The sequence below is a fragment of the Astyanax mexicanus genome, chromosome 22 (assembly GCF_023375975.1).
Source record: "Astyanax mexicanus isolate ESR-SI-001 chromosome 22, AstMex3_surface, whole genome shotgun sequence".
Classification (NCBI taxonomy): Eukaryota; Metazoa; Chordata; class Actinopteri; order Characiformes; family Acestrorhamphidae; genus Astyanax; species Astyanax mexicanus.
In genome coordinates this window covers 8,691,600-8,704,931 of record NC_064429.1, presented here as the reverse complement: position 1 = coordinate 8,704,931, position 13,332 = coordinate 8,691,600, and the positions used below count along the sequence as shown (strand labels likewise).

Genomic DNA, 13,332 nt, shown 5'->3' with positions numbered 1-13,332 from the left:
CCCAAAAACAGAATTTCACATGCTCTGTGCAATTATACACTAATTTTACAGAATCTACATTTACATTTACATTTAGAACAACTGAACATTTACTGATTATAATCTTTATACACTGAAGTGCAGATAAGAAAACACACATTATAGGTCTCTCTTTACCTAGCTGTACATTTATATTTGGCATTATACGTGGCAGTAAATGATTTAGCTCCGACCACTGGAGTGATTGAGCTTTATGAAGGTTAGCTTGTGAGCGCTAGCTTTTTGTTATTTTGGCCTGGTTTCAGCCAACAGCAAGCATTGTTTCAAGTTCAATAATAAAGCGACTTTTAGACGTCTTTCTCTGTAATTCTTCCAACACGTCCAGCCGGACACTCCAATACTGTGTTGCCTCTTGTAACTACAGTCCTCCTTACAGGATTCACTGATTAATTTGTTCGGAGGTACAACACTACTTCTGAACCCCACAACCGCCTTATTTCGTAGACGAATGTGATATATAGGTGAACAAAGCGTATGGTGCACATCTGCAAGAAAAAATACAGATTTATTGCAGTCTAAATAAAAAAATATGTAAATAATCAGTTAAACTAACCTAGTAAAAACAAGGGCAATAAAGTATACCCGTGGGAAAACCGGGACAGATGGCAACCCTGCAGGATTGGAACAATCGTTTTTTGGTTTGGAGCGGGCGGTAACAGGACTAAAACAAGCGGGAGAGGACAGGAACTGGTTTTAAAAAAAACAGTTTCAGGCAGATCTCTACCTCATTTATTTTAAGGGCAAGTGAACAAGGGTGCTCTGAGTAGTGTAGTAGTGGAATGGCATGTGTCTCAAGGGGGGGGTAACTGCCCTCATTCACCCCAGTGTGATTTCCACCACTCCACATGTCACGCATATGGACACAAAGGGAATATGCTCTGGGAGAGGAGGGAAAGATTAAATGTATACATTTATAGGATAATTTTTATAGATTTTTTTTATAGATTTTTGTGACACATTTTGCAGAAAATTAGGGAAAGCTATAGCTAACATTGTTAGGGTAGTTCTTTTTAAGCCACTTTAGGGCTTATTACAGAACATAGCTCGGTACTTTTAAGGCTAACAATGATTAGAAGCATTAGCTGTGGTGTTTATAAACGCTAGGTATGTTGTTTAGAATGAAATTGGAACATTTAGCAGAAAAAGACACACTTCGCCTGTCCAGCCTCCTCATGAATGGGGGGCTTCGGGCAGAAGGCGGGAGGTGGGCGGGACGTTAAGCGAGAAACGGACCAATCGAAGCTCGCAAACAGTGAAAGCGACCAATACGAGCGAGCGGCGTGGGATCTCGGCCAATCAGAGCGGGGGAAATACGACTCTTTTCGGAGTAATCCTCGGCCACGAGTTCAGTTCAGCCTAGGACACGATTCTAGGAAAGAATTATTTACATCGAAGACAGCAGGAGAGCCTACAGCCCAAACCAGTTCACACACGAGGCTTTTCACAGCCAGTCCCTGCATTCCAAACCCAGACACTTAAAACCAAACAAACACCTGCTTATAACAGTGTTTAAATTAATACTAATAATCTACATTATCATAGCAAACAATGGTGAAATCAATATCAGTAAATTCTCATTTCCTACTGTTAAAAAAAGCACTGAAACAACAAGCCCCTGAGTCTTAGTGCTGCGTGACTGACATACACAGCAACTTATGGGGCCACTGGGGTCCTGAGTTTCAAGTTCACCTCGAAAAAAAAAAAACCCTGTAGAAACCAAACCAAACCTAGTGACCCAATTACTATTGTTTCTCAAAAATAAGACTATCATTGAAAAGTTACTTTATTTCAGTAATTCAGTTAATAATGTGAAACTCATATATTATATAGATGTATTAAACACAGAGAATGACCTATTTTAAGTCTTTATTTCTTTTATTGTTGATGATTATGGCTTACAGCCAATGAAAACCCAAAAATCAGTGTCTCAGTGTGCGAAGTCCTGCTGGAAAATGAAATCTGCATCTCCATAAAAGTTGTCAGTAGCAGAGGGAAAACAAAACTGCACTGACTTTAGACTTGATAATAAAACACAGTGGATCAACACCAGCAGATGACAGACATGACTCTCCAAACCACCAAATCACTGATCATCAGTAAATTTTACATTTCATTTGTAAATCAAGGGATCAGAGTCTGGAGGAAGAGTGAAGAGACACACAGTCCAAACTGCTCGAGGTCTAGTGTGAAGTTTCCACCAATTAGTGATGGTTTGGAGAGACATGTCATCTGCTGGTGTTGATCCACTGTGCTAACAACTTTTAAGGATTTCATTTTTCAGCAGGACTTGAATTAAATGCACACTGCCCACACTTCTAAAAGTATTAATTAATCTTACAATACAATATTTAAATTTTTTGAGATACAGATTTTTGAGTTTTCGTTGGCTGTAAGCCTTGATCATTGTTTCATCAGTACGATGACGAGCTTAGACGATTAGCATAATCATCACCCATACATGGTCATGATGACAATGCTGGTCAATTAGCTTGGAGGACCAGCTTAAATAAAGTCATCATATTCTGTTCAAAATCTAAACTAGCCTACCAGCTAACCCTTTTTTCCAGTAGTTGTATGTAGTGTTTTACTTAATACTTAATTACTACCATATTTGCTGCTAACTTTTGATGATTAAACTTTAATCCAGGACTGAATTACTGTAAAACAGAAGATAATAGAGTTTAGTCAATAGCCTGCATGCTATTCAGAGAGATGCTAGTGGTTCAGAACAGTATCTGATGAGGTTTAGTAGCTGCTAAGCTGTTTTTTAAGCTGGTTTTGTGGCTGATGGAGCTCCAGGCTTGGAGGCTGAGGACTGTTTTGAGCTGATATTGTGAAGACAGGCCCGGGTCACGCTGTTGTTTTTGTCTCTGAGTGTTTTTGTGGAACAGAATGTTCCCCCTTCACTCAGCAGAAACGGGAGCTCGAGCGCCGCCTGATGCTCAGTCTGCTCCCATGCGTATTTCGCTAAGTCCCGCCTCCTACGGTGCTGCGATTGGATGGCGGCGTTTGTATTCCGCGCTCTGATTGGCTCGTAGTGGACAGTGCGATCAAATTTAACCAATCCTAGCGAGGGGAGGTGAGAGACTGAGAGGAAAACGGGCATGAAAAAAGTACAGCGTTATTATTGTTATTAATATTGCGTAGTGATAAAGAAAAAAAATAAACAATAAAAATACTTCTTAAACGAAAATATGTTAATTAAATAAATAATTAAAGCTGGCTTTGGAAAAAAAAATTGAAACGCTTTAATATATGATTATTTTTCAATGTATTTCTTTACGAAAAAAATACAAATTAAAAAAAGAAAAATATATATAGACATTTAACATGAATCGCGATATTTATTTTATATACAATATTCAATTCAAATAAATAATCAAATGGAGTCCAAAAAATACAAATAAAAAATAAATAAATAAATAAATAAATAAAGTCCCGCCTCTCGCACTGCGCTTGGATAGCAGCGTCATATCTCCTGCGCTCTGATTGGCTAGTGATAAGCAGTGCCACAAATGAACCAATCCTAGCAAGAGGGGGCGTGGTCGTTCGGAAAAAGGGTACGCGTAAAGTACAATGTTATATATTTTTATTATTAATATTATTATGATTAATATGTAATATGTCTTAAAATGTAATCAAGGTTGACTATAATATAATAAAATATTATATTGATAATAATAAATATCGGACCAATTTTACATGTGCCATGTATTATAAATCTAAAAACGAATGTATTAATTTAATAATAAACACTAATAGTAAAAAATAATTTAATATAGAAAAATATATAGTTCGGAAACCATATAAAAATAAAAATAAAATCTTATCTTATATTACCTAATTTCTAGGTATATTGTAAGGTATTTTCTGTTATAAAAATTAAAATATTAGAAAATAAATATAACAATTGAAAGTAAGTTAAACACAAAAGTAAAAAGACATTAAAGACCACAGGAAAGAAGAGAAAAGAGAGAGGACCACACCATCTTCACTTAAATATTCATTTATTTATTAATACATGCCAAACATCCTATTCACATTAAGGAATATTAAAGAATACATATTTTTGTATTTGCATCCAAATACTGGACCTACTATGGTGGGAGGACAAGACTCGTCTCGCCCTGATCCCTCACTTCCCTCTTTTCCCAGAATTCGCTTCACATCCTGTGGAAGAACGACATGCATTTTTTTCAGGACACTAAATCAACTATGACCCCTTTCGGATAAAACTACGATATTATTGCGGAAAAAACATGTGCTCGGACTCATTAGCATACAAGTGCTCACAAATCATATTTAAAAAAAAAAAATCAAAAGGAGGATTTGGGAGGGAGGGAGGGAAAGAGGGAGGGGGTCGTGGGTTTAAAAGTGGAGTGTAATTCACAAACCTGTATGCTACAGTATAGGAAAATTATTACGAAAATACTGTACATGAAGTTTCCTCATATATGGTTTTGGCACAACGCTAGGTAGGTCGTTTTTGTTTCGCACGCACAGAAACCTTCGCTTTAGCTCTTTTCTCGCTGAATTTACTTTTACGGTACGTTTGCAGAACCTTCAGAGAACCTTCAGAGAATGTGGTGAGCTGGTGCTTATGAGGGCGGGTGCAAGGAAACCATGGGGTAGTTTAATTTGGCCCTTGGGGCCACAGTGACCCTACACTTTATTCAGCTTAAGGTTTTTTTTCTTTTTTGCTGGCGATGTAACGCTTAACTGTAGAGTAAAAGGGGTCCAAGCACTGAGCCGTTTTTGTCTTTTTTGTCGTCCTCAGGTGCTGGAACCAGTCTCCACCCAGAATCTATACATCTCCACACCACCATTCCTTGTTTTTTAAAGCTTTTCTCGCTGAAGTGCCTCGTTTCTGAAGAGTTGTGATACGACAGCAAATACTTGTGTAAGTGAGAATGATAATAAACCACAGTGATCTGAATATGCAACTATAAATAGTTCATTTAGATTCAGACTGCAGTTGTTTTTTAGTTTTCCATTTTTCCTTCCTTTTTTTTGGTTAAAACAGATGATCTCCCATTACTTTTATTTTTTTGTAGTGTTTTTTAGCAATCAAACTTTAGTAATCAATCTCTTAGCGCTATTGCACATGAATAAGGCAAAATAAATAGTTTACATGTTACGTGGTGGAGGTGGTGGACACTGACAGACTTCCTAACATCACTTTATAACACCTTTATTTCAGCTAATAAACCACATAATGGTTTCCTTTTATTTTGTAGTATTGCTTCAGCATTTTAGGTCTACTGCTACCATATAGATTACATTACAATTTTCAGGGCTCTTTTCTTTTTTCTTTTTTTTTTCGTACAGTCCAGCGTAAAGAAGACGTGGTGCATGGTGAATTAAATCGGGTGTAAATTTTGTGTGTGTGTGTGTGTGTGTAAATATAAATATATATGGCAACGATGGCGTTCCTTGAAAGAAAACACGTTATGTACCCAGTGCCTTTTTTTCTTCTTTTAGATCCATCCAAATAATAAAAAATAAAATCATAGAATCATAAAATCATACAGTCGCAAAGATTCGTTCAATCAATAAACTATGAAATAAAATGTACGTGTATATACATGTCATAAATTACAGATTACAGTGTAATCATCCTAATAATCATATCCTATATCGATTAAACATAAAACTGCAAGGAAGTTGCAAAGAAATTTATGATTTTTTTTAAGCAAAAATAAATGATAAATCATCATTTATCATTTTAAAATGTATTTTTAAAAAAAAAGAACAGTAACCGCAGCTCCGGCCTTGTCTTCCAAACCTCTCAGCCATACCTGAAACCATACCCGAAATGGTGCGCTAGCCAGTTCCGATTAGAAATGTGCATACCTGAAATCAACACCTGTTCTAAAGTGCATAAATAACCACGCCCTGTCCGCTCGCTCCCCGCCCGGCTCCTTGCATAGCAAGTCTACACAAATAAACTCGTCTGTGAAGAGAAATAAACATAACGGTACATTTCTTTTTGTGTGTTTTTGTTAAGAAAACAAGCTGCTGAACTGCAATAGATTTTTGGCTGAGAGCATGCTGCCCTCTTGTGTTCACTTCTATGAATTGTAGGGTAAAAAAATGATGATTCGTGCCACAGGAGCGGCAGAGGCCGAGTGATTAACAATAACGCAAATAATAAAGAAAGAGAGAGAGAGAGTGCACTAAAATTAAAATTAAATCAGAAAACCAAGCCTGATTTGGCCTGATAAAGACCAGCTGGCGCCAAAAAAGAGAAATACTGAGAGAAGAACTGAACTGTGACTGTGAAGAAACGATGAAAAAAATTGGTGGATTATTTTTTTTCAAAAAAAGGTCACATAAACGAACGTAGCAAAAAAAGCACTGGTCGCACCCTATAAGGGTCTAACAAGCAAGTGTTTCAAGGGTTCGATATAATGTATATTCTTATGATAAAAATCTCGCTTTCATCTACATTCAACATCTGGAAATATATATATGAAATATAGGTGCGTCTGTGTGTGTGTGTGTGTGTGCATGTATATATGTATGAGTATGAGTATGCGTCTGCGTATGCAGGTGCGCCTAAACTCAGGAGTCCTCCTCGACTGAGAGCAAAAAACAAGTCCAAGATAAAATGAAATATAATTTATATATATATATATATATATTTATATATATACTGTATATATATATATACACACACAACTCTGCTCACATCATCTCACTCTTAAAAATATTTCACTTTAAGATTGAATTCGATTTGGATTTAAAAGCACGACAAACCTGTCGTCAGTATAAGCAAAACATAATAAAGCATTAAAAAAATCGAATCAAACGGATTAAGACATAAGTCGTGGTGGATGTTGATTAAAGTAGAGGATTCAGAGGATTCAGTCGAAGACATGGCTTACTAACCTACCGACAGAAGTGTGAATGGGAATGCCCTCTTCCGTTATGTATCGACACGCATCGTTACGAACACACATTCCCCCTATTCTATTTCAAGCCGAAACCCACAGAAAGAAGAAACGCTAGACTGCACCGGTTCAAAGAACCTGGGACGGACTTTTTTTTGGCCAAGAGGCGAAGTCGGTCTAATCGAAGGAAATCCGGATTTGTACTACTTGTGTGTCATAGTGCGCTAATTTGCTAACCATGACAGACCATTACGATGTAGAGCACATAATTCACCCAAACAGTGCTAGCTGCTTGATGGACGGGCCCTTGGACATCAAACAAATTAGAGCCGCTTCCTCCATCCTACTACAGTGTACTACGGTGGATCTACGACGTCAGCCACGGCTTGCCCTCAACCTCTGCCATCATCACGTGTAGTTGTGCCTGCCGTCGAAGCTCTGGAAGGCAGAAGGCTTGGCCAGCTTCCTCAAGGACAGCGTGTCAGTCTTGCCCTCGGGTCTGGCCCCAGACTTGCTCCTCTGGAAGGGGTTCCTCGCGGCCCCTCTGCCCTTGTCCATGCGCTCGCTGATTGAGAAGCTCTTCCGGGTGTAGACATTCGAGTGGGAGTCCTCTGACGAGGAGCAGCTGTTGGCTCTCTCCAATCTGGAGATCGGTGAGCAAAAGGGCCCGAGAGCCAAGCCCAAGCCCAAATCCACCCCGATGCTACTCCCACCCCCTGCGCTGGGACACGGTTTGCTCGAGTCGCCCAGACCCTCGGCGGGTTCCTCGTGGTCGGACTCGGCGTGGCTCAGCTCGGCTTCCCGCTCCGGGTGGGAGGTTCCCATATCTTGGGGTTTCTCAAAGGTAAAAGAGCCCCCGGGCGAGTCAGATCGCTCGGGCACGGGGTACGGAGTGGAGACGCAGCGGGTATCGATGCAGTCCGTGATGCTGGTGTACTCGGCTGCCTTCACCTGCACGCCGATTCCTCCGTAGTAGCTGCGCGGTGTGAACATCAAGCTGTGGGACTTCACCAGAGGAGGCTCGTCCAGAAACAGAGGTCCTCCCGCAGACAGGAAGCGGCTGCTCTTGGAGCGTTCAAGGATGCCCGCGGAGGGCGGAGGGGACGGATCAATGTCCCAGGGGGGCAGAGAGTCCGGCAGCAGATGGGCGGAGCACAGCGACAGGTCAGCGGCGGCACTGTCTTCAAACAAGACCGCGCCATCGCACTGTCTTTCGCTTACCCCCGCCCTTCCGCTGTAGTCCCGCCCCCCGGACATCACTGCCTCCATGATCTCGGAGTGGAGCGAGGATTCCCGAGCGAGGGGAGGCACTGTTCTGATGGGCTCCAGGAAGCGCTCCGCTGGCTGGGCCTCCTCTGACGCGGACACGTAGATATCTATACACGACGATGGCCGGTGCTGCTGCTGCACCGACAGAGTGTTCAGAGGTGCAGGCTTGCAGTCTTTGGGTGCAGCTCCTGACGCTACAGACTGTGAGCTGTTAGCTCGGTGCAGGCTCAAAGAGCGCTCCTTAAAAAAGCCCTCAGCGCGGTCTGGCCCAGACCTGTCCCTGAATGAATGGCCCACGTAGAAGGAGTGGCTCCTCGCTCGGGGAGCCAGCGCGGTGGGCGAGGTCGGAGAAATTGACTCCTCTCCACCCTGCTCCAGAGACTCCTGCAGCCGGTAGGCGTTTCCCTCCTGGCTGTTGAAGCTGCTCTGCCGGAGGATGTAGTTGGTGTCGGTGCAGTCCGACGAGGTCCTGGACCGGACCTTGTTCACCTCGCCCCGGTCAACGCCGGTGACCCTCTCCAGTGCCACGGCCATGCGGCCGATCAGCTCCTCCATCTGCGCCAGCCGGATGTCCACCGTCTGCAGGGAGGCCTTCATGAAATGCTCCCGCTCGTTCACTTCCTCCAGGCGCATGGCCATGTTCTCCACCCTGTGACAAGGAAATGGAATTTAAAGAAGAGTTTAAAGAAGCATACAATAGCACCATTTTTTTATGTTATTTTATCCTAACTTTTACTGTTACAAATTTCAGTTTTAAATATCGTCACTGTCCAGTGAAATACAAGTACTTTTCAAGACAGTAGTAAATGAGTCAACGGAATTCAATGTAAAAGACAGAAATCAATATTTGGTGGAATAACCCTGGGTTTTTTCCATGCATCTTGGCATCATGTCCTCCTCCACCAGTCTTACACACTGCTTTTGGATAACTTTATGCTGCTTTACTCCTGGTGCAAAAATTCAAGCAGTTCCTCTTGATTATATTCCAGAGGTTTTTAATTTGGCAAAATCAAAAAAGAAACTCATAATTTTGAAGTGCTCTCTAACCTTTCAGACGTCACACGGATCCTCTCATCGTTGGAAGAGTTGAACCGATCATCTTTCTCTCTGAAATACTCTTCAATACACTGCTCTTCAAAGTCGTGGACTTTTTTCAGCTCGTCTTCTGTGATGAAGAGCTCTGATGGAACAGAATAGGGAACATTATTTTTTTCACACACCGAGCAAGTAAATTTTTATTATTAAAAACCTAGAAATTCAAATTTTGGAATTTAACATATTGAATCATTTGAACAAAGATGGCACCAATCACTCACTTAACCCAAAGTCCCGTTCATCGTCATCATGCTTCCTCCAGCGGCAGCACAGGTGCTTCAGGACCATGGTCATGTGACTGAAGATGATGAGGGGAGGGGGGAGAACTGGGCGCTCGTGGAAGGTCATGATCAGCTGATAGCGCTGGAACTTCCACACCTGGTTGGAGATGGACTTCACCTCAAAGAAGGTGTTGCTGGGAAGATAAACAGTTCAACAATGTAGATGAAGCTACAGAAATCTCAGACACTTAGATCAACTGCTAAATTTTTCTACAAATTTACAACACATTAGAAAAAATACACTAAAAAGAGACGTTACAGAGGCTTCTTTGAGCTACAAAGAAATCCCGTCTCGATCTGACTCAAATATTAACCCTTGTGTGGTGTTCGGGTCTGTGGGACCCGTTTTCATTTTTCATCAAATGATATTAAAAAAATATTTTTTCTAACTCAAACTCATTGGCATTGGCTCATTTTGTGTGAAAAACATATATCAAAACACATTTTCGATAAACACACACTGTACACCCCCCCCCCCACCCACACACACATTTATATTACATACAGTATGTTTGGCCAAGGGCTAATAAACATTGCTTCATTTGTACATTTGAAACTAAACAAATTTTCTACTCATATCTTGAGTTTAATTCATTTTCTTTTACATTTTATTAAAAAACTAATAAAAAAAAGAGTAGCACTTTTTAAAAGAAATGTAACATAAGAAAGGTAAAGGGCAAATATTAACCATGTAAGCGGTTTGTTTATATTGCTTGCAATTTAGGTGAAGCAAGCATGTGTAAAGCATTTTAATGTAAAATTGCTTAATTTTGCTGAATTAAATACAAGTAACAAAGTAAACGAGTAACAAAAATATGAACACCACACAAGGGTTAAACATACTCCATTTTTGCACTGCTAATAAGGCGCAGTTTATCCTATAATCATTAGTTCAGTACTATATACTGAGTAATTACTCAGTACTTCCTGGTAGTTAATAGAAGAGATTTAGGTGTTAATGCAGCACTATTACTTAGTTACTGCTTAGTTACTGCTTAGTTACCTATGGAACAGTATTATAAAGTGTTACCCCGGTGTGTTGGTACAAGTGTAGTGGGCAGATTGCCACAGTGTACCAACCTAAAAATAATAAATTATATAGATGTTTTACACACAGAGTAATCTGTTTAAGAAAGTCAGTGTCTCAGAACATTAGAATATTATATAAGACCAATTAGTAATTTTGGCAGTGTGGGCAGTGTGCCAAGTCCTGCTGAAAAATGAAATCCGCATCTACATGTCTCTCCACTCTTCCCCCAGACTCTGCTCCCTTGATTTACAAATGAAATGTAAAATGTACTGATGATCAGTGATGGTTTGGAGAGTCATGTCTGTCATCTGCTGGTGTTGATCCACTGTGTTTTATTATCAAGTCTAAAGTCAGTGCAGTTTTGTTTTCCCACAAAATCCTACAGCACTTCATATCTTACAGCTTCCCTCTACTTCCTGCTACTGACAACTTTTATGGAGATAAATTTATGAATTTTATTTTCCAGCAGGACTTGGCACACTGCCCACACTGCCACAGACAAGTACCAACTGGTCTTATACACAGTACCGTATTTTTCGGACTATAAGGCGCACCGTATTATAAGACGCACTATCAAAGAACGCCTATTTTCTGCTATTTTTCCATACATAGGGCGCATCGCATTATAAGGCGCGTTAAGTGACACTAGAAAGGGTGCCTATATCAAAGTGAACAGGGGTGGCGCCATGTTTCCCTTCCCCCACCGGGGGTGGTCGCTTGCCGGTGGAGCGTCTCAGTATATATAAATCTAGCTCTTTCAAAGTCAAACGAGTGCTGGATATTAATCTACACAGATTCCTCTCCTTATTTGGGTGAGTAACGTGCTTCAGTTTATTTACAGTAAGCTTAGATTTCCAGATGTCCACTAAGGCTTGCTGCACCAGCGTTAGCATAGCTATCCGCTAGCACGCTAGCTAGTCACCTAAACTAGTAAAGTTAACCCAAACTTAAACGACAGCGTTACACTGAGTAATCCTGCGTGTTCTGGTAAGACAGTGAGATATTAGCTAGCGATTCGTCCCCCGTAGCTTGTTTTAACACTGTAAACAAGCAGATTACAGGCTGATAAAACTCACCTCTGAGAGAGTTAGCGCTTAGCATCTAGCTAATGCTAGCCAGGCAAAGCAGCACAGACTTACAGGCCGATAACTCACCTCTGAACGGTGAACGCTTAGCGATTAGCATCTAACTCTAATAATACTGCTCCAGCAGTATTAAAAGTGCTAAATTTAGAAAATACTGATCTCTGAACAGTGAAAAAGCTAGCTAGCTAAGCGGTTAGCATCTAGCTAATGCTATTGCTGCTCTGCACGGAGTGTGTGTTTACTGCTCCTTACACCTGACGGGTAAAATTTAGATAATACTGATCTCTGAACAGTGAATAAGCTAGCTAATGCTATTTGCTGCTCCAGCCTCGGAGCTGCACGGCTCTGGACTCTGTATAGCACTGAAACTCTGTATAACGCTGCACGGAGTGTGTGTTTACTGCTCCTTACAACCTGACGAGTAAAATTTAGATAATACTGATCTCAGTGAATAAGCTAGCTAGCTTAGCGGTTAGCATCTAGCTAATGCTATTGCTGCTCAGCCTCGGAGCTGCACGGCTCTGGACTCTGTATAGCACTGAAACTCTCTATAACGCTGCACGGAGTGTGTGTTTACTGCTCCTTACAACCTGACGAGTAAAATCCATACAAAAGGCGCACCGTATTATAAGACGCACTGTCAATTTTTGTGAAAATTAAAAGTTTTTAAGTGCGCCTTATAGTCCGAAAAATACGGTAATATAAAATTCTGAGACACTGATTTTTGGGTTACTATTGGCTGTAAGCCTTAAACGTCAAGAATAAAAGAAATAAACACTTAAAATAGATCACTCTGTGTGTTTTATACATCTATACACATATATACAGTATTAGCTGTATGCCAGTACGGCTGCTAGATCATACTTGAAGACAGCGATGAGGAGATTGACCAGTAGGATGTTGGCCACCAGCAGGTAGCAGGCCATGATGGCGGGGACGATCCACGCTCCAGTCTTACATGGGGGAAGCGGAACAATGGTGCCATCTTCCGTAGTGATGTTCTGTCCACACGGCGCTAAAGAAAGACAACATCGGTCAGCATTAATGCAGTGGCTACGTACGCGTGGATGAGTCTGACAGAGACAAAAACTCGAGATGTGCTGAACTTAAAAAAACAAAAAAAAAACAAAGGGAAGCAAAAACGAGGACAGAAACCACAGCCGAAATGACGTGAAACAATCTCTGTCATTCTCTTATCGCCCCTCCATTCATCTGGCCCACAGCCAACAAGCCTCTCAGGTGAGGAACGATAAGGAGAGTGAGAACCCAAATGGCAAGACCATGCGCACTGAGATGTGGAGCTAAAATATATTTCAAAATATATTCGGTTATGCAAAAATACAAAAAAAAGGACACTCTCCAATATATTTAAACATGCCCTCGTATGTTTAAAATATATTGACACGTCAGAGTGTGGCACTCTCGTAAAAAAAGGATGGCTGGATATTGTGCAGAATGTATTGGAAAAAATACATTGGACGTTTTTTCCATAAGGGATGGTTCAGTTGCTGTGGCTTTCAAGAAAAAGAGGACAGTCACACTCGTAACCGTTCGAGGTTGGCCGCTATCCTTGTTTGACGTTTACTGTTGCGAATCACACTCGGAAGCCCAAAGGTAGAGAACTGAAGTAACTTCAATTT

General features: G+C 40.9%; 1 protein-coding gene across 5 annotated transcripts in view; it reads right to left on the bottom strand.

Moving 5' to 3' along the window:
• Positions 1–4,029: 4,029 nt before the first annotated feature.
• Positions 4,030–13,332, bottom strand: part of trpm3 (transient receptor potential cation channel, subfamily M, member 3) — a 303,529-nt gene continuing 294,226 nt past the window's right edge. For all 5 annotated transcript variants that reach the window (XM_049470204.1, XM_049470200.1, XM_049470199.1 and 2 more), the window contains 4 exons: positions 12,557–12,707; positions 9,518–9,711; positions 9,249–9,381; positions 4,030–8,850 (listed from right to left, as the gene is read on the bottom strand). In XM_049470204.1, coding sequence (XP_049326161.1) covers positions 7,341–8,850; positions 9,249–9,381; positions 9,518–9,711; positions 12,557–12,707 — 1,988 coding nt within the window. In that variant the 3' untranslated portion in view covers positions 4,030–7,340. The remainder of the gene's footprint in view (positions 8,851–9,248; positions 9,382–9,517; positions 9,712–12,556; positions 12,708–13,332) is intronic.